This window comes from Xenopus laevis, chromosome 9_10S (assembly GCF_017654675.1).
Source record: "Xenopus laevis strain J_2021 chromosome 9_10S, Xenopus_laevis_v10.1, whole genome shotgun sequence".
NCBI classification, from domain to species: domain Eukaryota; kingdom Metazoa; phylum Chordata; class Amphibia; order Anura; family Pipidae; genus Xenopus; species Xenopus laevis.
The window spans coordinates 68187769-68213789 of record NC_054388.1 but is presented as its reverse complement, the minus strand read 5'-3'; the positions used below and the strand labels follow the sequence as shown (position 1 = coordinate 68213789).

Here is a 26021-nt window from a genome sequence, read left to right as displayed (position 1 = left end):
CCGGGGGCTTCTCTGAAACTCACATGAGGAATACCTCGGTCCTGGAGCTTCAGAAGGGGAGAGGGACCCTTCTGGCACTGCTGGGGGAAGGACAGGCGAAAAAAAAGATGGGGCCAGGGGGGGCAGAAGCAGCAATTTATTGAGATCCTGTCCCACTGCACGGCAGTCGGGATTTACCCATTCTTGCCCACTGCCATGTGGAAGGAACAGGAAAGACTGAAGTCTGCCAGAGATGAAGCAACACTGTTTGCACTAAAATTTTATGTTATCATGACAGCTAACATCAGTGCCAGTCAATTTGCATTTACCTTCAAGTCTAACTGTAAATATTTGCCTCTTCATCTACATAATATTGTTGTTCTGTAAGGTGTATTGAACTTTATTAGAATTTAAATTTTCAGGTTGTCTACACTGAACTTGTGTATTGCTTTGAACTTGAACTTATTATATGTAAAACACCATTCTATTCAGCAGCACTGTACAATAGAAGAATGTGTAAAAGTGGCCTTACATGGACTGAGAAAAGCTGCATAGACAAAGTCGGCAGCTTATTGCCCAGTTTGTGGGGTCCTCCAACTGGCTTCCATGATCAATATCTCTCCCAAAATCAGCCAGATGTCGATCGGTCAGGATTAAAATTCCCATTGAATCGAGGACTGCATTGGTTCATTGATGCAGCCTTCAGTTCAACCATATGCATTATCAGCATTGTAATCTGATCCACCTCAAGCTGGGCACATCTGGGAGAGATCCATTAGTTTTTGTCTACCTCGCCAAATGAGTAGATCTTTTCATGTATAGCCGTCTTAAATCATACGTACAGATTACATACACATACTGACCAATACAAGAGGAAAAGAGGCCCCCTTTTTATCAGAGCTGAAAAGAAGGGGATATGGTTTTACTTACTGACTATTTAGTTGCAGGAATATTGGGTATATACAAGGTTTTTACTTGATTTGTGTACCTAGTACTTTATGTACTTTTTCATATTTCAAAATGTAAGAAAGAAAGTAGAAGAATAAGTATAAGGCCATTGGGAATTATAGTCCCAATGGATGAGTAGGCTAGAAATTGCTCAGGTGAGTTATTACAGTTTTGAATGCAGTGGCAGAACAAGTGAAGCATTCTTATTCACATGCAGCAAGGAAGACTTTGTCAGCCCAGCTAAGCTCTGCAATGGGATGAAAGTTATCATTGTTTGGATGAATGGTAATTCAGTTGTTTCTGTTCCATAGCTCACTGCCTATCTTGGACACTTTTATGCATGTAAAGCTCTGGACTACTAAATTTGATGTTTTTTGTTCACAGTTAGTGCAGTGTTCTTAACTGCACTAACTGGGCAATGCTGTCACATTTTTTTATATTATGGATCAATTATCCAAAGCAGCCACATGTTCTGTGATCAAATACTTATATAAATAATTATGCATTCAATGGATGTCTTGGGACAGCCAAGGGTTGTAAAAATGTTTGAAGTTAGTGTCAAAGAGACAAGGGTGGAATTCCCTGCACTATAGAGCTGCACTTACAATCTAAATATATGATTCCTTAGTGCACTTTAGTGAACATACATCTGCCTGATACCAAACTTTTTTTTAGCCAGGCCTTTCATACTTAAGACTAGTGATATGTGGGTCACAAAAGCTATCAAACCCTAAGCCATCCACCTTAACACACAAATCCTTACTTTGGACTTAACTTAAACCAACCAATGAAATCACAGAGGGGAGAGGGACCTACCATTGAAGACACCAATAGGGAGGGCTTGCCAAAACCCCTGCCCACAGTTCATATCACAGAGGGGGCTGGGCCTGCCATTGACATCACTAATACAAAAAAGCTGTACCCACTCAAACCAGAAACCCAACTTTGTGACCCATTCCTGCTGGTATTCAGAAATATCTGCACATCCCTACTACTCACCTAGTGTGAACATCACATCACATGCAATTCAAGTTCCAGTGTTAGCAATACTTTCTCTCAGCCTACTCTATAAGTAGAGACAGCTCTAAAAATTTATTATATTGCTCCAATGATAAAACACTTGAAAACATGGAGAACCTGCAAAATGGTTCTCATTCCATGGGTCTAACAAACACATCCCATTCTTATACTGTAGCTATAATTTGTAACAGAACAAAGTATTGTGGCATCAGCCTGCTCTGTCTGTGTAGCTAAATCAGAATAAAGACCAAGATAGAATCAGATGGTTCTTTAGACTTTGTATATAGCAATTTCTAAAATAAGAGAGTTGAAAAATAAAGTTGAAATAAAGCATGGGACTATTGTGTAGAGCAGTGCTCCCCAACCCTTTTTACCCATGAGCCACATGTAAATTTAAAAAAAGCTGGAGAGCAACATAATCATACAATACGTTCCTAGGGGTGCAAGATATAGGATGTGATTGACAATTAGTAGCTTCTATGTGGACTTGCAGCCTGAAGGAGGCTCTGTGGGAGTACACTTGTTTTTCATGCACTACACTCCAATTTTCAACCTTGAAAAAAGCCCCAAACAGGAGCCACAATGGTGAAATTTATGGAATAAAGCACTTTAAGGAACATGGATATTGGCGTGTGGATCAACTTTATTGTATGTATTGAACCTTTTGGTTCTTAGCACCCAGCTTTAAATGGGTGGTTCACCTTTAAGTTAACTTTTAGTATGTAGAACAGCCAATTCTAATTATTTATTTTCTATTTTATTAATTTTTTCTTTTTTTTATATTCTTCTGGCTCTTTCCAGTTTTCAAAAGGGGGTCACTGACCCCATCTTAAAACAAATGCTCTGTAATGCTACATATTTAGTGTTATTGCTACTTTATATTACTCCTCTCTATTCAGACCCTCTCCTATGCATATTCCAGTCTCTTGTTTAAATCAATGCATGGTTGCTAGGGTACTTTGGACCCTAGCGACCAGATGGCTGAAATCGCAAACTGGAGAGCTGCTGGGAAAAAAAGCTAAATAACTAAAAAACCACGAATAATAAAAAATGAAAACCAATTGCAAATTGTCTCAGAATAGTACTCTCTACATCATACTAAAAGTTAATTTAAAGATGAACAACCCCTTAAAGGGAGTGCGACTTTCAGATTATTTTTCTAGATACTCAGTATACATAGCAATCTGATATACATTTTTATATCCTTAAAGGGGTATCCTTTAATCTATTTTTTTTAGTTCAGTTGGTTTATAGGTTTTTCCAGTTTCTTTTTGTCTGTTTTTCTTATATTGAAGAGCAAAGTTTCACTTTTCACCTTCCAAAGCAGCTCTGGGAAGGAAGGTCTCTGTTCTAAATTGATACATTTAGTTGATACATTTGTTATATTTGTCCCTGCTGAGCAAAATCGGGAGTTTCATTAAAAGCAGCTGTTAGAATTGATACACTAGTTGCTTATATTCCAAAGATACTAGTAAGAAATGTATCAACTCAAAATGTAGCAAATTGTAACAGATCAGAATGCTCCTGTATCACTGAGCTGGCAAACAGAAACTAGAGACAGGATCATTAAACTTAAATTTTTGGTAAACCGTAAAAAATAAGACGGAAAGCAATTGAAAATATGGCCAAAAATCTGAAAACAATTGAACTGAAAAAAGTGTTTGGAAGGCGAACAACCCATTTTAGGGGTACTCATGAATGCTTTACCCCAAAGCCATTAAAGGAAAACCCTAAAAACAAATGGTAGAAATGCTGTATTTTATATACTGGATTTTCTACACCAGCCTACATTTCTGCATCTCTATAACTGTGATTCAGGCCTTTAGGCACTTGCAGCTAATTTTGGCACAAGAATGCATGATTGTTCTGGGTGCAGACACGACAGAATGCAAATTCCAGTGTAAGGGACTGATTCTCAACCTGCATATTTCAGCAGGACAATTTTCAGATTTTCGGTATAAAATGGCAGGAAATAGTATTCACATGACTTTCAGCAATAACCCTTGACCGCAGTGAAGTAATAGTTATATGTTTTTTTGCATTGATCGTGTCTGGCTTGCATGGTTCTTTTCAGGCCAGTCAGTGTCTTTGAGGAAGATTAGGAAATCCTGCATTGACACCCGTGTAGTAAATTATCCTTTTTGTGGTGAGATATGAACAGTAAACATCAGACATTGCCCACATTGAAACATTTACTTTTAGGGAATAGAAACCGCAATACACCATGCAAAGTAATTCAGATAAAGATTACGTATTGACAGGAGCTTGCAAGCTGATGCAGTAAATTTAGCTATATATTTGTAAGTATATCTTGTATTAACATAAATCAGATTTCAAGCAGAATCTTAACCTGGATTGTCTTTTCTTCAAGCTATTTAACTCTGTTATGGGCTAAAGCGCTATGGTTACTCTTTCTCACTTAATTTTCCCTCAGGATAGTATATTTAAAGCTTCTCTATTTAGACATCCAGATGCATGTGAAAAACCCACACTGCACTCTCATTAACACAAATTAAACAAATAACTGAAGCAGAAGTTTGTGGTGAATACTACAATGCAACAGGTCTATTTACAGGTTGTTCCTTCCTTAAAAAAACAGTCCTAGACTATAACACAACTACAATCTATAGGCCAATCACGGGCCGATAAAAGCTGGCAACAGACCGAGTCGGCAGCTTGTTGGCCCGTGTGTGGGGCCCTCCGACGGGCTTCCCCGAACCATATCTGACCGAAAGTCGGCCAGATGTCGTTCGGGCAGGGTAAAAGATCCAGTCGGATCACGGCCACATCTGTTTGTTGATGCGGCCCCACGATCTGACCGCCCAAACGAGTGGATCTCCTGTATATGGCCACCTATAGTCTACTGTAGCAGAAAAAAACCTTTTGCCTTGCTTGAGTGCCAATGTTAGTTGTATCCCAATAACAGCTCAGCAAGACATTGTTCTCATGCCCATAAGTGGCCTTTGGACCCATGGGTTGTACAGGAGTTAGAGATACCTTCAGCCGGCAGAAGGTGTGATCTTTTGCATGCTAAGAAGATGCTCTTCAGTTGTGCATGTCTTTAGGCGCTAATAGAGTTCGTAAATGCAAGACATCACTAGATTGAGATTTATCGCATTTATTTGTCTGACTGAAAGGATGCTAGATTTGGCAGATAGTTGCAATAGGACATACATGCGTTGTCTCCCTCTACCTAGAAAACACGGAGAATAGAGGATTTTTTTTGTATTTGCATATTTGCATTTGTGCAGTGTATACAATTCTTGGATGTGCCTTTCCTCAAGGTCTTTGGTACCAGTTGAGGGAGACCAGAAATCTAGCCTGGGTATAGGATAGGTATTGCATTTTCCTAAGTGGCTTGTGCTCTATGGATTAACCCTACAATGCTTGTGTCTTCCTGCAGAGCCAGACAAAAGTGTTTATCAGTTGTACATAAAAATAACCTTTTTGTTTAGGACAAGCTGTTGTGGATGTATATATGGAATTCTATTGGTAGCAGAGGTAATGTGACAGTGCCATATAATATAACTTTCTAAGGAAAATAAACATATTTGTAGATGAAAATATAAAAAAAAGTAAAGACTGTAAAATATGTCTCAGGAGAAATTTTATGTATTTAGCCTGGCCACCAGGCTTGTGGCCTATATAGTATCATCAGGCTGAGAGCAAGATTATTTTCTCAAAAGCATATAGTCATGCTTTTTAAGTCTCTAGTCAACCTGCATATGTCTTCCAGGCTCCTTTGATACCTCCTTTCATGCCTCCTTTGGTCCCATTTAACACCTGTCCTCTCTCTGCTCGGGTGGCTTATAGGGGATTGGCCTTTTAGGGAAAATTGGTTCTAAAATGCAGTGGTAATTGTCAGAGCAATTGGACAGGCTGGGAAAAATGAAGAGGCATAAATGGCCCACTCTGCTCTATGCTATAATGCTGCCCTTATTGTGGCTGTAGAAAGATCAAGGTCTTAGGTCTCAAGCAGTAAAGATCTGCTGACAAATGCTCTATTTCTAGGTTGTGAGGGTGTGCAGAGTATTTATGGTTAATTAATCTGTGAAGTGCTTAAGAGAAAGATGTTTGGCTTGGTGCCCAGAGGTTAATTTTCCTGGCACCACCGCTTACAGTAAAAAGTGTTAGGAAGTTGCCTGCCAGTGTTGATCCTTATGTGCAGTGTTTAGGCAGCAGTCAGGAAAGAGGTTCCCAAGTGCTGTTTGTGAAATCCCCAACATAGCTTTAGTGAAAAATAAATGAAGTCGAAATATACTTTGTTTTACTAGTAAATATTTCCCCTTACAATCAGCCCCGGACTGGCAATCTGTGGGTTCTGGCAAATGCCAGAGGGGCTGCTATAAGGTCCCATAGAAAGTCAGTATTTAGTGGGCTGGTGGGGGCTGTTTGGGCCTCTATGTGGGCTGATTGGGCCTCTGTGTACCTGAAATGCCAGGGCCTATTTTAATTCTCAGTCCGGACCTGCTTACAATACTTTCTGGGTATGAGCGGGGGGCTGCCATTGTTGCTTCCTTTCAAAGAACTAACCCAATCATGTTTTCAGGAAAAATGTACTTGTAGGTATGGGCAAGTGCCATAGTCAACCATTCTGTCTTTGGGGGTTTGGCAGTTTTGGTTTGAATGCTAAAAGCTCAGCCAAGTGCTATTCTTGTATCTGCAATGGCACAGAGGGCAGACTTTGGGTTCACAAAATGTGCCCTCATGTTTTAGGGCCAAATATGCCCCATGTACAATAATGGCTAGCCACTGGCTTGAGACATGCCTGAATTGTAAATTTCCAAGAAATTCTTGAGGTCTACCTGTTTGAATAATAAGAACCCCATAGGGGTTCCCGATATTTGAATATGAATCACAATAATTCTCCACATTTAAGAGTGTTTTGCATCTTTCTATCATTATGCACATTCGCTTTACTTGATATGTGAGTAATATTGCATGTTAAGACCATTGGACTACTGCGTTCCTATATTACCTATGTCTTTAGCTATTATAATTAGTGACCTCATGCTTCTCTTACATACATATTACAAACTACCGGGTTGTTTCTGCTACACAGTGCATCATTTTGACCTTGCGATCCACTGCTTTTCTGCATCTGTTTGTTGTTTATTTCATATTTAAATTAAATAATTTTTGCAGCTTGCAATCTAGGCGGGTTTGAGTATACAATAAATAATATCAAATGTACATTGGGCTGCTCCTGCAATATGTAGTTACATAGTTAAATTGGGTTTAAAAAAGACAGTCCATCAAATTCAACCACTCCAAATGGAAACCCAGCATCCATACACACACATGTAGGCTAATAAAGACTTGTATTGTGGCCTACATTGTAGGGTGTGCTTATATGTATAGGGCAGGGACTAGTACAGTGAGCAAATTGGGAGACGCAAAGGAAGGAAACATGCTTACACTTCCAGTTGTACAATAAGTTGTAAAAAATGGAAAAGCTGTGAGCAGAATAGTGGAAACTGCACTGCTCCTGGCAGTTGTATAATGTAACTCAGCACAGTAAAATTGAATGAAAATGACAGATGAAGTGAGAGCTTTGCTTTTTTGCTTAAAATTTACCTGTTAGCTAAAAATGCCCTGCCTATTATTATGTTGAACATCCATTACATTTCTGTGATTTAAATATTAAATAAATATGAGCTTTTTTTGTCAGCATTTCCTATTCATTTTCCTATTTGTTTGTTTATTGCATTGTAAAAGCTTTCTTTAAGGGTCTTACCAGGGCCACCATCAGAAATCTCAGTGCCCCATATGGCAACATTTTCTAGGCCATCTGGGTCTCCTCCCACACACACCACACACCCCCACACCACAGTAAAAAAGCCACACAGACATGAGTGGTAAAAACCCACTTGGGGCCAGCCCTCCCTACAAGATCAATAAAAAAAACATTGGTGCCCTGGGCCCATAGGAAAAAAAAAAGTAAAAAGAACTTACCTTTGGCTCCTTTCGAGGCTTTGGCTCTGGTGGATTACGATGGCCATACACGATCAAGCGAGCGGATCATTCCCCAATATGCCCACCAACGGCAGTTCGATATTGGGTTAATCCGAACTGCTGCCCCCCCTGTCCCTGATGGCTGCTCTGCACAATGCCAACTGATCATAGCATAGTTCTTTCAGTAAATATGGCCTATGGTTACACTGAATCCACTATTTTAGGATTCTGCCAAAATCCAAATTTTTCATGAAGAATTCTGCTGAATCTAAATCCTAATTTGCATATTTCATATAGTAGAACCCCCCCAGACAGGACAGATGGCTTCTGATACAAAGTAACAGTAATCAGCCAGCTCAGAAAAGTAGTCAGACAGATCAGCACAGAGCAGGGGCTAGGCTTAGGGAACTATTCCAAACCATTAAAAAAAATTAAAAGCTTGTATATTTTTAAATTGATGTATATTGCAAAGTTGCTTGAAACTATGTTTACTTTTCAAAAAGCTTTAAGTTATGTTTGTGTGGTGTTCCCCTTTAAGTAGTTCGTAGAAATCAGTCACTTGTCTTTTGCCCATATATGAAACTCATGGCCTGATCGCCTGATACTCGTGTTTGAAAATCCCATTGCTCAAGGACTACATTTGGCCCATTGTGTGGGTGACCAAATCGGGCTGATGTACACTTGATTGGCTGTGTATGGCCAGTTTTAGGCATAAGAACGGAGGCACCTGGCTGATGAACTTGGCCAAAAGGAAGTTCTGTTGTGCTTCCTAATAACAAATAGAAGGGTCAGAGCATATCTTTATATGCAGTAAGCTGGTATAAATGTAGAAGACCCCTAACTGCGTGAGTGAAGATTTTTTGGCTCAAATAAACCATATGTTCACCTATTCACGTAACCAATAAGGATACCATGAAATTTACACACTGAGATTATCGGAGGTCTTTTTGTAAAACCAATGCAGATGAGTTGGATATGTCAGTGATAATTATATTATAAGTACTTTTACATGTACAGTATTTATCCTGCGGTATAGTGAAAAAATTAACCCCCCTAAGGTATTTGTTGCTATTGCTGAATTTATCTCTCAACATCATTATCATAAAAAGAGGGACAGTTAAACCAGGCCCCAATCCACCTTGACCCCTCCTAGTCATGTCAAACCCACTTTCTGATAAATAGATTTCTTTGTGGATTCCTCGTTCCATATTTTCCCACATAAATTAGGACAATTGGCAGGAATGCTGAGTTATAGCAGACACCAAACTCCTCATTTGCATTCACTGGGGTACTTTTCTGCATTACAGGGCTGGGGTCGCTGGTTTGATCCTAACTTGAGTTTGTTTGCCCTGCCTGTATTTGCCTGGGCTACTCTGTTTTTCTGTGTGTGTGGATTAAACTCATTATTTTACCCCACATACTCTGTATGTAAACCATCATTAGTGACCAGTTTGAAGAAGGCAGGTGATATTTTATAATAATATATGAGAAATTCCTTATTGTTATGTAAAATTATTATTGCCCTTGCTATGAATGCAGTTCAGCCCATGCAATCATCACACTGCTGCTATCAGGCAGGATTGTCTGGTTTTACCCTTCTGGCTATTGTACCTCTTACAGTATGTATTCCACTTACAATAATGCGGAAATGTACTTGAGTGAATGGGGCTCGTGTTATATGGGATGTGCTGGTGGGATGAGCCGAGTGCTGGCCTTACTGCATTCACACAGTCATTTGTGAGGCATCTGTGTCCTGCAGTGACATCTGGTGCCTGCCTAGTATTTCTGCATATTCCTCTCTGGAGGCTGCTTGCTTGCACTGAACAGGTCAGAATGACACAAAATGGATGCTCATCAGTTGCAAGTGAAATATTTGAGTTGTAAAAACAATCTTGTTGCTTTGTCAGTGCTAAGCCTCCCATACGACTGGTTCTGTGTTCTGCCCACTAGATATGCAGCCCTTCCTCATTACCAGTAATGATCTTGCAATTTCACATGAAGAAGACTTTCCTTACATTTGACAGAGGCTTATATTCTGCTTGGGAAATGTATTGAGAAACGCATTCACCAGTGTGAAAAAAATTGCATATTTATAGTTTGCATGAATAAGCAGTGTAAAAATGCGTAGTTAAAATTACTAAAGAAGAAAAATGTTATATTGTGAAATTCAGGTTTTTGTTTACCATTTATCATTTTGAATGTGTTTCCCACCATATATTTCTTCCCTATAATTTGTTTCTGAGCTACTCAGATTAGTGATGTGAAGTTGGGTTACAAGTTACAATCCTTTTAGCCAATGAGAACTGGAAGAATTAATTTATACCTGCAATGTCTCATGGACAGTGTGCTTACACTCACGCATACTAACACAACATTGGTCATTCACTCACACTTTGCTCTGCTCTCACTCACTGACATACCCTGGTTTATCATTTGGATTCTGGATCATTATGGGGAGTTGTACAGCTGTAGGCAGGGAAGTCATTACTGGGCCCTTCAGCTTCTCAATAGCAGCAATGATCCAGAACTTTAAACTTGTCACAGGGGTCACCATCTTGGAAAGTGTCTGCGACACTGACATGCTCAGTGGGCTCTGAGCAGATGTTGACAAGCTAAGATTAAGGGTTGTCGTAATTATCAAGCAGAAAATGAGGTTGGTCTGTAATAGAAACTGATGCTACAAGGCTGATTATTAAATTATGATGCCAGTTTCTGTGATGCCAGGTAGTAATTATCTGTATTAATTACTAATTAGCCTTATATCTTAACATTTATATTCTATGTGTACTGTATATTGTGAGTTGGTCCCTAAGCTCAGTAAGTGACAGCAGTACAGAGCATGTGCAGTGAATCAGCAGAAAAGAAGGTGGGGAGCTACTGCAGGTATATCCAGAGGCACAGATGTTCATTGCTAAAGGGATGTGGTTGCCTTGAGCTGGTACAGAATCACAAAACATAATGTACAACATTTCTAGCCTACTTCTGTAGTTTAGCTTTAGTTCTCCTTTAAAAACTAAATGCTCTGTTTTTCACCTGGGGCTTCAAATGTAAAATTGCATGGGGTTGATTAAGAAAAGTGGCTCTCTTAATTGTTTTGCATGTGCATTGTGTCTATTGGTGTGTTTGGTTTCAGATATGCTTTTTGATGGGTTCTGTTTCCAGAAAGTAGCACCTTTATTTTACACTGTAGAGCAGTGTTCTCCAAAGACTACAGGGATCTTGCCCCCTAGGTTGAAATTTGGGGAGAATGCTTATTTATTCTTCTACATACTCCTGTAAGCTCAACTAGAAGGTCGGGTTTTGGGGTGAACTCTTCTTTAATATCTTTAGCTAGCTATACATACCCAGATTTCATTGGGCACTTTGGCCATTTCTACCATATTGCCCCGTCATCTAGGATTGTCTCAAGTTGGGGGTGGGTAGCCCTGGTAGATCAAGGATTATTTGTTATGATGAAAAAGTTGGCATAATGGAAGTGAAGAAGTTTGGCAGCAGAGCAGACCAATAGGAATATGTATGTGAGCTTACACTTAAATGGCCATTGGTACCTTTATCTGTTGTTTTGGCCTACTGACCAATCTGTTTTATAGCGTATGAGTTGGCCCATATTCAGTATGGCCTACATTATATATACTTGGAACTATACAAAATGCAAACATATAAAACAAATACTGTATGAGCCAACCTTGTTATGGGGGATCTTAGCCCAATAATAGACCTTAAAGGGGCTGATAAGCACTGCTGTAGTGGGTCGTATAGTGGATATATTTCTAATAGTATGAAATGAAGGCGGACCTAGGCCCTTATTTCCCTTTCAAATGAGGTTGATGGCCAGAGGGTTAAATCTTTCTATCATTTATAGCTGTTGCTTTCACCTGCTCAGCCTGCCCCTAAAATACAGAAATGGGGATCTCTGTGCTGGTGCAACAGAAGAAATCGTCCGCCTGTACAAATATTAAGCAGCAAATGTATTTTTAATAGTATATTATTATTGAATCACTTGGTGCTAAAACCTATTCCATCCAAAGCAAATGAAAAGAGAGCAAGTGATGAGGAATGGAGATGGGCGCCTAGTAACACTGCATTAACAATTTATCAGCCATTTGAATTGACCTCTTAAGCCCATAAATGTCCTATAAAACATAATATTAGTTTGTCTTGGATGTATTTTATTGTTTGTATCCGTATCGCTGTATCGTGAGTAACTGGAAGGGGACGAGGCCATTATTGGCTTATCCGCGACCCCTCTCCTATTCTATGTCCCTGTGAGTCCGTCATCATACTGTTTAAGAGAAATAATAAAAAGGCCGTCTTGCTGCAGAACTGTTCCACAACATTAAACCTTGTATAAAAAAAAAACCCGCCGTCCCCCAGCCACGCAGCAGTTGGAAAATGTTGAATCCATTCAGCGCCAGTTGTATTTAATATCTCTCAGATGAACTCAAGTTCAACCCGGCTCTATAATTTTCAGTTTATTTGCCTTCCGCGTTCACGTTCGATAAAACAGTCGCTGCCAGTTTGAACCGGTTCTGGCTAACCCTTTCACTACCGGCAACCCGACCGCCCCATGCGAGCCCTTGCCACGGCATTCGGGCGCCTCTGGAGACGGATGGGTTAAGGCGGAGAGAGCTTCTCTGTCTGAGAGATCTGATTTGCATGGAGGGTGAAGACACGCGGCACATACATTTGCCGTGTAATGAATTGTCTTCTATATTATGTGTTTATGGCTTTGCTGGCTGCATCTGTTCAGCTGGCCGCCCTGAATAAGCAACGAGCGGCGCCCGCCATTTTCTCAACAAGCTACTACACTCCATTTTTCATCTCCCTTCTTCTGTACTATTTTTATTTGTTTAGCCTGCCTTATTTATTCATTTTGTCTCTGTCCCTCCTTAGGCTTTGCACACAGCTCCCTATGATTTATATCAGATATACATTTTTGGGGTAAAAGAGAAGATTTTGCTCAGGTTCATGTTCCACTTGTGTCCTGTAAATGTCAACAGTTTTTTTTTTTTTTTCCTTTGCTGTTTAAAAATGAGTATACGATTATTAAAGTGTTTCTTGCACAATAGAATCGCCTCCTGTATCTTTTCATTCCATTAACCCCTTCAGTTCTAAGTAAGGTTGCCACCTGGCCGGTAAAAACGATGGTTTGTCCCAATGTATTTTATTGTTTTGCATCCTTATCACTGTATCGCGAGTAACTGGAAGGGGACGAGGCCATTATTAATAGGGAAAAAGATAAATATATGAAGTATTTTTTTCCAGAAAAGATGGCAACCCTAATTCTAAGGCTCCACACCAGTGGCATACTATGACCCAGAACAGTAATTAGCATTGACACTTTTTCTAAAAAAAATAAAATGCCAGCCTTCCTATATTATATTATAGTCTTTTTTCCCTATTAATAACATTGGTATCAAGCATCATTTTAACCGGCCAGACCAGTAAAATACCAGCCAGGTGACAACTAGGGTTGCCACCCGACCGGTATTTTACCAGCCTAGCCAGAAAAACACCTGCCAAGGCTGGTTGCCAGTAAATTTATAATGCCCTTAAAAAGACCCCTCGGCCTGCCCCCAATCCCCTGTAATACTTAACTGAAATCCGTCCTGAAATCCCGTGCCGCGGTCCCGCCCCCTTTTGCATCATGGCCCTGCCCCTTTTTGTTCCCGCCCCCCACCAGCCGGTAATACATTTAGGAAAAGGTGGCAACCCTAGTGACAACCGTAGCGGTAATAAGTACATAGTTTTTGCAGGCAGCAGTTCACTGACCCCAGGGCCGCCATTAGAAATCACGGGTCCCCCGTACAACAACATTTTCGGGGGCCCCCTGGGTCCTACCCACCCCAGGCCCCAAGCCCCATCCCAGATCTCGCCCATCCCACACCACAGTGTAAAGACCACAGACATCAGCGCTAAAAATGGTAAATCCCCCCCCCCCACACACACACACAAGTTATAAAAAGCTGGCCAGAGCACCCCATAAAAGTTTTTTTTTTTTTTAAATTGGTGGTCAGGGCCCCCATAAGTTAAAAAAAAAAAAGTTTTTTTAAAAAAAACATTGGCACCAGGCCCCCCCTTACAAGCTAAACAAACATTGGCGCCCCAGAGAATATTTTTTAAAACAAACATTGTTAGCAGCATCTATAGTATATTAAAAAAATATTGGTGGCCCAAGGGTTTTAAAAAAAAAAACAAAAAAAAAAACAAAAAAAAACCACACACATTGGTGTTCAGTAGAACTGAACTCGTGGCTTCAGGACTTCAAGTTTGGCTCTTTTCGTGACTTTGGATCTTTTTGGGACTTCAACTTTGGCTCGTTTCATGGCTTCGGGTCTTTTTGTGGCTTCGGGTCTTTTTGCAGCTTCGGGACGTCGGAGGTCCAGACTTCGGAAGAGGCGGCATGGCTTCGCCACTGTCAAAGGTGGCTCGGCTATTTTGAAAAGTGCAGCCCAGCCGGGCCCTTTTAAGGCCTGGTATAGGAGTAACCCTTGATGGCCCTGACCGACCACCAGATGCACAGTATTCTGTTTGGGCAAAAGGTATAGATGACAGAAGCCCATAACACATTATCCAGAAACTTAACATCCAAATTACAGGAAGGCCATCTTCTATAGAGTCCATTATAAGCAAATAATTCTAATCTTAAAAAATGATATACTTTTTCTCTGTAGTAATAAAACAGTGCCTTGTACGTGACCCTAACTTAGCTGCATGAATCCATATTGGGTTTATTTAATGTTTAAATGATTTTTAGATGGCAATCCAGAAAACCCCAAGCATTCCAGGTGCCATACCTGAGAGGAGTGTGAATAAACCGCTAACAAATAAAACTTGGTTGTACTCACCTTAGGTATCGGTACTAATGTTGGCTCTAAACTTTGGGCCCTGTCATTCTTATTATAATCTGCTACTGCTCTTCAATCAACCAATATAAACTTGATGAGTGCCTCTAACTGAGTGTCCATTGCTTGCTCTCCTGGAAGGAGGTTTCATACATATTATATTGATCTGATGGCATACAGCCCAGTCGTTGCTGTCGGTACAATGAAACTTTGCATTTCTATAAATATTAGAACTAATTGGATCTGTGTTATGGGTTCTTGGGTTCAGTCCCAGCCAAGACACTATCCGCAAACAGTTTGAGTGTTCTCCCCATGTCTGTGTGGGTTTCCTCTAGATAATCTGGTTTCCACCCACGCTCCAAAAACAAGACAAAGTGGCCATAGCATTTGTTCAGTCAAAGCATTTAATGGAGTATTTCTAGGCAACTTTTAGCTGCTGCAGAACTAAAACCCAGAGCAGGCTCCTGACAGCAGAATGCATGGCATGTAGTTCTGCTACAACTTTAGCTGCAACTTTCTGACATATAAACGTTTTCTCTTGTTCTGAAAGTGAGTGTTCAGTGGTGGACCTAGTCTAGAGAACTAGGCACTGCTTGTACTGGTAGGAATTCTAGGTTTGTGGGAAATAACGTTCAGGGAGTTTTGTATTTTATTAGCATAACATTTAGCTGCCATGGGCTTGGCAGAGATGAATTGCAAGGAGCAGGAATATAAACAGAATGGAGTGCATAGGCCACACATGAGGGCCAGATTTATCAAAGTGTGAATTTAGAACTCACCAAAGAAAAACTCACTTTCTATTCATTCCTATGGGATTTTTAAAAGCATATTTATCAAATGTTGAACTCCATAGGGTTAAATAGAAAGTGAGAGACTTTTTTTGTGGTGAGTTCTAATCTCACATTTTGTAAATCTGCCCCTTAGTATTGGGGGGCAGGATGCCCTCGGCTAAAGAGCTTTCAATTTAACGGGTTAGTTGGGTAAAGAACCATGACAGCAAAATAGTAGCACATGTTAAAGGTTAAGTAAATATTCAGAGGGTCATAGGCCTCTTACTGGAGTATTAGACTTGTTTGAAAAATGTCAGCATTTCCTTCTCTGTTGTTCGGCTAAGGAATAACAAACACAGTGACATAAAGATTCATACAAGATACATTGTACTTTCTCTGTGCTGACACCCATGCTTTAGCCCTTTACATGCTTATATCCTTCTTATATCTTTATCAGAACAAGCACCATTGCTTCCACCATGTCTAGTCACCCGCTCTTTGCGGTGGCTGTGGGAAGCTCCAGGTTGAGTATGACATGGCAAGCCTCATATGATTATGGCTACTCTGGTGTTTCTTCAGTTACATATTGTTTAGGGGGATACACCCTGTATTATATTGGTTCACCTTGCTTTTATACATCCTGAAACAATACATTATTAGATCGTGGCTTGTTGTCAATATAGAACATTCCTTCTCTATTTTCATTGAACACATGAGAAGAACTTTCCTATTCTACTTCTTCTCAAAGACAGAGGATTTGCCATAAACAACACCTACAGTATCTGTGTCTATGGTAATTTCCTTCACCCAGTTTTCCTAACAATTCAGCAGATTTCAGCCAGGTGGCTAGCAACGCGGATACATTTTCTACCATCTCACTTTCTAGTCAATATTTAGGTACCTTTCACATGCATTCAGTTTACTTGGTAGAACTGTTTATTTTCTGTAGCAGGGATATATATAACTTCTCCAGATGTTGCAAATTTTTGAGCTGGGGCACGTGTTTCCATTTCAGGCAAATTTGCACTGTATTTACTGTAGCAAGAACTGTGTGGTCATTATTGTAATAACATTGAGCACTGTGGGCCGTATCTTCTGTGGGACATTGAGATGATATCCAACACAGGCTTTTAGATACTGATGGATCACTTGGGAAGCATCAAGTGGTAATATCTAGGGGCAGATTTACTAAGCTTGAGTGAAGAATTCGAATGTAAAAAAAATCTAATTTCGAAGTATTTTTTTGGGTACTTTGACCATCAATTCGGTCAAATTCGATCGAATTGAATGATTCGAACGATTCGAAGTAAAAATTGTTCGACTATTCGACCATTCGATTGTCGAAGTACTGTCTCTTTAAAAAATACTTCAACTTCATACTTCACCACTTTAAACCTACGGAGGTGTAATGTTAGCATATGGGCACCTTCCCCAGCACTTTTCTAACCTTTTTTTGATCGAATAAAAATCCTTCGATCAATTGCTTAAAATCGTTCAATCGTTCGATTCGAAGGATTTTATTTCGATCAAAGCATTTGCGCTAAATCCTTCGAATTCGATTTAGAAGGATTTAACTTTGAGGGTCGAATTCGAGGGTTTTTTAACCCTCGAAATTCAACCCTTTTTAAATCTGTCCCTTAGTGTTGGCTTATGTATACTGAGTAGCCACTTGGGGAGGGCCAAGTCCGGAATTCCATTGCTGGTTTATGGATTATGACCAGCCACTTGGGAAGCATCAAGTCCTGATCTCTCATGTTGGTTTATGGACACCCACTAGCCACTTGGAGCACCAAGTCAGTATCTCTAGTGCTGATTTATGGATACTAACTAGTAACATAGGAGGCACCAGTGCCGGTTTATGCATGTCTACAGTGATGAGCGAATTTGTCCAAAAAATTTGCGAAATTGCAAAGAAATTTGTGAAATGGTGAAAAGTTTGCAACACATTGGTCAATGGGTATTTTTATGCGCAACTTTTTTTTATGTTCGTCAAAATTTTTATTACTCAAAATGCATTAAAGTCAATGGACGTTTTTTCTTATGGAGAATTTTTTGTCCAAATGCATTAAAGCCAATGGGCATTTTTTTTCCACATCGAATTGTTGCTGCAGTTTTGCAAAAAAATTTGCACATGGCAAAATTCGGAATTTCGCCGCAAACCCATGGCTGCCAAATAAATTCACTCATTACTACATATCCATCCTTATCCACATCTAACATGGCGGCTTTCTTATTGATGCTACTGTTAGTTGGAGCTCACCAAGGACTTCCACCATTTCCTACAAAAACATTCAAGAGGACGTGTAAAAAATAAGAATGTAGCAGTGCATTATACTCATTTACTTCTAATTCCAAAACAAATGTAAGTTTTTACTGAGATTTAAATCATCGGCGACCGGGCAATACCTAGCCCCCGGCTGCTGATTTTTCTCTAAATGTATTTTAGGGGTTAGACATGGGCTGCTGCTTTAATGTGCTAGGTGGAGTTTATATAGTTTATATAGTGGTGTTTAATCCTGTTATTGCTGCTAATGTCTGACATGAATTGCTTGGCTTCTGTGGCTATTCAACAGCAGCCGTGTTTTTATGTGTGTGCGGGATTCTTTCCCAAATAATTCAAGCAATTTGCACAACAACTTCTTTTTGCTGATAATTATAAGAATGCATTAAATATACAGCCCACATGCCCAACATGCATATACTTTAGCTTTCTGTTGTATTTATGAGAAAATAAGTTTTAACATTGCAATTTTAAGCCTCCCTTTCTGAAATCTCAGCGTTCTTAAACAATAAAGAGCACATGGGTGGGCACTGCCCAGGAAAGCAGTGCGGCAAAGAAGAAATCTGCTATGGAGTAACACTGACACCTAGTGTGCATTTGTGTATGGATCGGTTGTTAAAAGGGCAGAAGGTGGAGCGTTTGTGACAGGCTACTTGCTCCCCATAGACAAGTAATAGTTTTCCTGTATTATTTCATTCTAATTATTTTGACTGGTGGTATGAACCTTTTCTGCAGGTTTAGAGTACCTTCATGGGCTGCCTCGGTAGCTGGCAACATGGCATTCAACCACGGCATGTTAGAATGCAGCCTTGTGTCATGTTGTCTTTGGGTAGTCGAGCATCCTTGAAGAGGCAAGATTTTTTGGGATCTTTGTAAGGTATTCTTAGCATTAGGTCATTGGGCTGCTGTGCCAGTTCTAATGACCAGCAGCTGTTCATATCATATCTCATAAAATTACCAATTTCAGTGATCATTTAACTTCTGGGTTTACCATTTAGAGGTTCCTTCTCAGCCTGGGATAAAGAAAATGTGTGTGTACTGCTCGGGGTGCTGGATTCTTCATGCTAATAGGTGCAAGTTCCCTGAGCCTCAGGGCTGCACATTATTGCTATTCCTTGGGAGAAGGTGCAGGGGCAATTGTTCAAAAGGGCAGTAACATAAGGTGCACAGATCTGCTGACTGTGGGGCAGAAATTCTTTTACTTGGCAGTCTGTGAGCCATAGCAACTTCAGCCTCCATAATGTAGGTCTGACGCTTGTTGTCCCCTGCCATTAGTAAAATGTGCAATTATGGTGATTGACTGCCAGTAGATTATGCACATAGCTATAAATCTTGGCAAACATTTTCATTCAAATTTGTGCAGCTTTAAACTCCTCTGTCACTGTTTCTGTTGCCTTAAGTTGTAGGTTATAATGGGATTTGTTTTGTGCTAGTGGGGCAATAATAGAAAGGAAATGATTGTTTTGTGGAGTGTACTTTCCCTTTTTCCATTGTATTCGGCAGCATGGTTCTGGCATAATAACTCACTGTGAATATGGAGCGCCATCTTGTGTCCAAGCGAGGCAAGTTGTTTTACTAGAGAGATGTTACAGAGAGGTCACATTTGTTATGCTGGATGATGCTCGCTGCGTTGCAGTTAATGCACTGTGCTTTATTCCAATACAGAGCATGCGCTGCTGCTTAAAGAAGCTGCAAGGTTTTCATGCAGATTGTAGCTATATGACTTGAGTGTTGTGCATTGTGTCACCTGCATAATAAATAATGAAAATTCTTTTTCTCTTGCTTATATGTAATAAAACAATTCCAGCAGTTTCCTGGCCCCTCATTCAGGTAAAAGAACTCTTATGAACCGTAGCCTTGAAATGAAAGCACATGTCATGCATGATATCCTAGCACTGCTACTAGCTTGTGTCTGGGGCTACACTGGGTGATATCATAAATCTGCCTGGGTCTCCCTGTGTAAATATAGTAAACACATGCTATATATATTGCGGCTACAGAGGCTGAAATCTCAGTGAGGGTTGGCTTCTTAATGTTGGCAGTTAAAGCCAAAAAGCTGGGTGGCTGTGAGTTCCTCGCCATTTCTTTTTCAGGATTAGTACCATAGGTCTATACTAAGGTATAAGTGGGATGGGCTATTTGCAGAGAATCTGATATATCTAAGCTGATTGTGGCAGTGAGATGTGGCTGTCAAATTCCATCTCTATTTGCTCCTCCACAAACATATGCCCCTGGCTACCGGAGTCCTGTCTCTACCGGAGTCCTGTATTGTCCGGTATTGTCGGGCTGCTGCTGTCCTGTGTTTAGGATGAAGAACAGGCAAACAAGGGAAACTGCTCAGTTCAGTAGCTAATTGGATCATTGCTTGTGTAGGAATAGAGCTCTTTCCTAATTGGGAAGGCACTGAACTAGGGCTGCTGAGCTCAGTGTCTGCTCTAATGCTGAGTCCTGTGGTCTGAAACAAAGAAATACACAAGGCTTGGGTCACTAACTCAGAGCTGTGCTATCCAATGAGGCTTCATCTGCAGTGGTGTCTAGACAAGAAAATGAATAGTGATGTACACACTTAAGTAGTTGCAGGAGTGATCTTAGAATTAGCGTGCAGTCCTGTTCCTTTTTTTTTTTTCCTTCCAACTGGTGAAAATTCATATCCGTGCATCACACTCCAACACTGGCAGAAAAAAGAAAATATGTTTTCCTTCTCCAGTCAGCCTCTGTAAATTTCTGTATCAGCACACTGTATAATATATCTTCAGGGGCATGTCCACTATTAACTCCCCTCATCCACACATCTGAAATAAAACCAAAGCAAATTTTAGCTTTAGTTACCAAGTGTGATTCAGCTTTTAAAACATTTGCAGCAAAGTAGCTGGGCATTGAAGCTAAGAAAATCAATTGGCATCCAAACCCATGATTACGGGGCAGGTTTATCAAGGGTCCAATTTCGAATTCGAGTTTTTTTAAAACTCCCATGAACTCGAAATTTATTTAAAAAAGCAAATTTTCAAAACTCGTGGGAGACCCAAAAACTTGAATCAAATTCGAATTGTTTGAGTTTTAAAAACACGATTCGAGTTTTTTCCCACGAAAAAAACTCGAATGTCAGGAAGGCACCAAACAACTCCAAATTGATCCCAGGACATCTCCCATTGGCTAAAACAGCAATTCGGCAGGTTTTAGGTGGCGATTAGTTGAATTTGAGTTCTTAAAGGGCCAGAGTATGATAAATCTCGAAAAACTTTAATCGGATTTTAACAATTCCCTAGTCAAATTTGACGGTTTTGACCATGAAAAAAAACTCGAAAATTTGAATTTTCAAATCGAACCTTGATAAATCTTCCCCAAACTGTTGCAGAAAATTTGTATTGGCACCAGTTTGGCAGGAAAAAGTAGCAGAGGCGAAACCCTGGCACATTTTCCTGTGCTTCTGACATTTCTGCCCAGCACAAAAATGGTTAAAGTGCTTGAAAATTCTGTGAAGAATGAAAGGGTTAAATCTGCTCGCTTGCATACAGATCTGATGTCAGCAAGGAGCAGAGTTTGTTTTGTTTTTGAGACTTTACTATCCAGATTGAAATTGGAATTGTTTGGGGGGGGGGGGGGCAAACATTCTCAGGCTCCTCACCAAGACTGGATTCACCAGGTGCCCAAAATAATATTTCCCCAGTAATCAAGTTCATTGGGTTCTGAACACAAACTCTTGTTTGATAAATACAACTACCAGTTCCAAAATGAACAAATCCTTCATGTTCTCTTAAAGAAGCCCTTGTTCTAGGAGGAATTCAACAATCTGCTGCCAGCATTCTTTCCGTCTGTGCACAATATTCAGCAGAACCCCATGTGGGCCAAGGCACCATACTATTGTGTTTCCATTGGTTCTGGGACAAACATTAGCCCATTATTAAGTTTTGTTTTCATTAAGTTATGTGATAAAGGAAAAATAAACTGCCATTGATATGAGCTTATTCAGGTTTATATAAAATAAAGCTGCATAAATAAACATATATTTCTACATAGAAATACATCATTTCTCAGATTGAGGGGACACCATGATAGTCTCAGGCTGGCAGAGCCATTCATCCCCTTCCATCACTTTGTTCCATGTTGAAGTGATGGATTCTGAAACTTCAAGTCCTTCTGCAAGAGACTTTAAGACCCAAAATCCATTACTTCAACGTTGATTATGTTAAGGGAGGGGCTAAATGACTCTGCCAGCCTATGGGAGTGTGGCGAAAGAGACTGAAAGAGACTACGAGGTGACTTCCAATATTTTTTTAATACACACGTTTTCATGAGTCATGTGACACATATGACATCACTAAGCACAAATTATAACTAATAACATTACTAAGCATCCTATAGAAGGATATAATTTACAGGACATTCACGTGTATTATATATGTGAAGTTCCCATTGATAGCTTTGTAACATATTTTGAGACAACAAATGAATGTAAAGTCCAATTATCCTACTTGACTCAATGTTCCTATTTTGCTTTTTGGCAGGCAAGAAGTCCTGAAGTGGAATGGTTGGGGTTATAATGATTCCAAATTCACTTTCAATAAAAAGGGCCAAGCAGAGTTCACTGGCAAGAGGTAAGGCTGCAAATCTGTGTTCCTCTTTAATATTTTCCTCTTTTTGTCTGTGTCCCCGTTATAAGCAGCCCCAATCAATAACCCATTGCAACCAATTAAATTTGTGACTTCACTGCACAACCTGCAGCTGGCCAAAAAAAAAAGCCAATCACTGATTGCTATGGGTTACGGCCCATGTGCAAATTTGCCCAGTGTTTATCTACTTACATTTCTTTCTGTTTTCACTCTGATTTTTAAATGAATCTAATATATGTATAATGCAGGGCAAAGAGAAGTCACAAATTTACCCAGTGTTAATCCTGTTTCAACTGAAAAATAGCTTTTTAAATACATATTTTGTTTCAACTATGTAATTTTATATTTATAAGGAACTTGTGAAGTATGCCTTTCCTACTTGTCAAAAATGTGATGACTGAACCCACAGAAGTGATATATACATAATGGGATGGCACTTTCCAATTTAAATGACCTATATGTTCCTATATTTTTAACCTTTTTGATTTTACTGGATAACTTTTCTATATGTCTTAAAAAGCCATCTCTATTTTCCCAAAAAGGTTCAAAACATGGCGTTGAATTCTCATTTAGTAGCTGCTACCTGAAATAAACTGTATTTACTTTTTGTTATTTTCCCCCAGGATTATCCCCTGGGATTACCCCCAGGATTATCCCCTGGGATTACCCCCAGGATTATCCAATTATTTTTTTGGGTGGGTGGGGGAGGTTAATAATTCGGCACTATTGAACCATTCATTTGAGAGGTTAATGATTCATTGTTCTCTGACATGGTGCAGAGAGACTGGTGAATTGCTAATGTAGTGCTGCTATTCAAAAAGTTATACTGTTCTCAAAACTATAGGCTGTTTAGTGAGATGTCAGTGGTAGGAAAGCTTTTCGACTGGGTATTAAGGAATACTTAACTTCATTTCAAAATTTGTGCCAGCATGGTTTTATGCATAATGGATCTTGCCACACTAACTTTGCAGAGTGATTTGACTAAATTGGAAAACTGGGCCGCTCTTCCTGCTTCTTCGGGTCTTCTCGCAGCTGTTCATGCGCAATAGAGCAAAAAGTCGAACCTTAACGAAAAAGCCGCCTATTTTGCTCTACTATGCATTCGTCTGTCCCTGGAAATTTAAAACCTGAAGAAGCAGGAAGAGGACCTCTCCGTGGTACTCGCTAGAAGAACCCCAGGCCGGTACGGTTTTCTGTTGATAGGAGCACCCGCCTGGGATGTCGGGTAAGTAAAAGTAGTCACCTGGGGGTGCCTAAGTTTTGGCACCCCCAAGTAGAAAATGGTATTCTTTCTCCTGTTGAGGGATATAAATGAGCTGAAAAGAGTGCAGAAATGTGCAACTAAACTGGTTTAGAGGTATGGAAGATTTAAATTATACGGGTAGAGTTGGGGTTGTTTTCTCTGGAACAAAGATGTCTGCAATGTGACATAATAACACTTTATAAGTACATTAGAGGACATTATAGACAAATATCAGGGGACCTTTTTCCCATAAAGATTATCATTGCACCAGAGGCCACTTCTTCAGACTAGAGGAAAATAATGTGACGCAGAGTAGGTGGTTCTACACAGTGAGGACAGTGATGTTGGGGAATGCCCTGCCAGATGTTATTGTGTTGGCTCATTCTGTAAATGGAAGATTTCTTGGACAAGAATAATATCCAAGGCTGTTGTGATACTAAAATCTATAGTTGGCATAGATATGGGTATATAAAGTTGATGTAAGTGTATAGAGGGGTCATTGTGAGTGAGTTAATCTGATGTAACTATGTGGGAAACCGAACCTGGTTAGAGAAGGCTAAAATGAGCCAAAAAGCCCTTCACTAGCAATTTACATTCTAAGTGAAGCCTTCTGAAATCAGAAGGTATTTACTTGTCTCATGCCATATACACAGCACTGCCTAGATACCAAAATAAGAGTCTCCCATGGGCGGTGACATGAAAATCACTCCTTTATGTCCCTTTGGCCAACTATGCAACCAGAACTGCTGGTTTTTAGCACAGATACAGCCTAATGGTTCAGAGCCATATATCCAAACTTGCAGACAGCCTTTTTCGATCTTGTTAGATCTCATCAGTGCAAGATATTAGATTATGGCTTCTGAGGTGTAGGACTTGGAGAGTAGCGAAATGGGAATCCGAACCTGGTTAGGGTGAGAAGGGCTATGTAAGAGCTGTGAATATACTTCTGTTAGATTTGAATAATTAAGTGTAAAATAAAGATATGAAGAAGATAAATGAATTGTAGTCCAGTGTGTCCTGACGTGTCTGCTCTCTTACTAAAATACAGATTCCATGCAGAGTCCTACATAGATTTTAACCTCACATTTTTATTCTCTGCCAGAAGGTGGTGCTATGGTACAATAAAGAATGTGGAACCTGCAGATGGTTAATTTAAGAAGGTGGAGCTATGGAAATTTGGCAGATTGTCATATTTCTCCTTATCCAATTCCATCAATAGTTTTTCCAAAAATCACTCCCACTGTCCAATAGCCTTGCATTCCTAAAATCTCGGCCCACTGATCCTTCAGCCTATCCGAATTTCCATGCAGCTTTGGTTCCACCCCAGTGGATTGGGGGTAAACTGAAGTACAGAGTCTTTGGAAGTGGCTGTGAATTGAATTAGAGAAGCCAGCTCTAAATTCAATATAACCCCAGCAGATGTCACAGTATTCTGCAAAACCAACGTCAAGGAAAATGACAAAAGAATTGTAATGTGTGTGTGTGTATATATTCATATTTAAGCATAATCCATGAACCAGATCTTTACGGTCTCTATATTTAATATATATATCAAAACATGTATAACAGCCTGTGCCATTTTCAGGGCAACTTGTGAATATAAAGTTGCTGCTGTGAGTGAGTTATGTTCTTTTAGAGGTTCTAACTAATACAGGTATATAAACCATTGCTTAAGTTGGGTGCTTTATACTTCTTGATTATCTACATACGTTTTTAAATAATCCTTTGTATATTACAATATTACATTACAAGGCTCCTATCATATTCTCTCTCTCTCTCTTTCTTTCTCTCTTTCCCGCTGTCTCACAAACACGCACATACACGTACCAATTAACCTGCCCAGCATGCAATCCAACTGAGGACCCTATTGTGCCATCATGCTGCCCATATAAGTTAAAAGTATGAGCACAGCCACAGACCCACTTCTGTAGCACTTACTTTCACTCATGTGAGTACCTTTACAGCTATTTGCCTTATATAGTATACATTATCTGGAAAGCTTGAGACCTGGGATTGTATGGATAACACTTAAAAATAGGCCTATGAATGAGTGTTTATGACACAAAATGCTTAAGGCTGTGGGCACAATAAACTCTGCACTCTGAATTTATCTGCATGGTGGAAGTTTGCCTTCATTGAGTGCCTGCTCCAAAGTTTTTTTCGGTTTGTCCACTCCCCATGCTGAGGCCTCAGGGTGGTGCACCTGGGCCTCTTCCCTTATGTGGTGAGTAATCACTCTCTACTTAGAGACCCTAAACTACAGATTTATTATTCTATGGATAACAGATCTTTCTGTAATTTGGATCACCATAATTTAGACCAACCTTCACCATTCACATCTAATGATCAGTATGATCTATAAATAACTTT

The 26021-nt window shown here is 39.9% G+C and overlaps 1 protein-coding gene across 1 annotated transcript in view; it reads left to right on the top strand.

Annotated features, from left to right (window-relative positions):
* Positions 1-26021, top strand: part of agps.S (alkylglycerone phosphate synthase S homeolog) — a 141516-nt gene that overhangs the window by 4923 nt on the left and 110572 nt on the right. The window contains exon 2 of the mRNA XM_041578918.1: positions 22304-22393. Within this exon, the coding sequence (XP_041434852.1) occupies positions 22304-22393 (90 nt within the window). The remainder of the gene's footprint in view (positions 1-22303; positions 22394-26021) is intronic.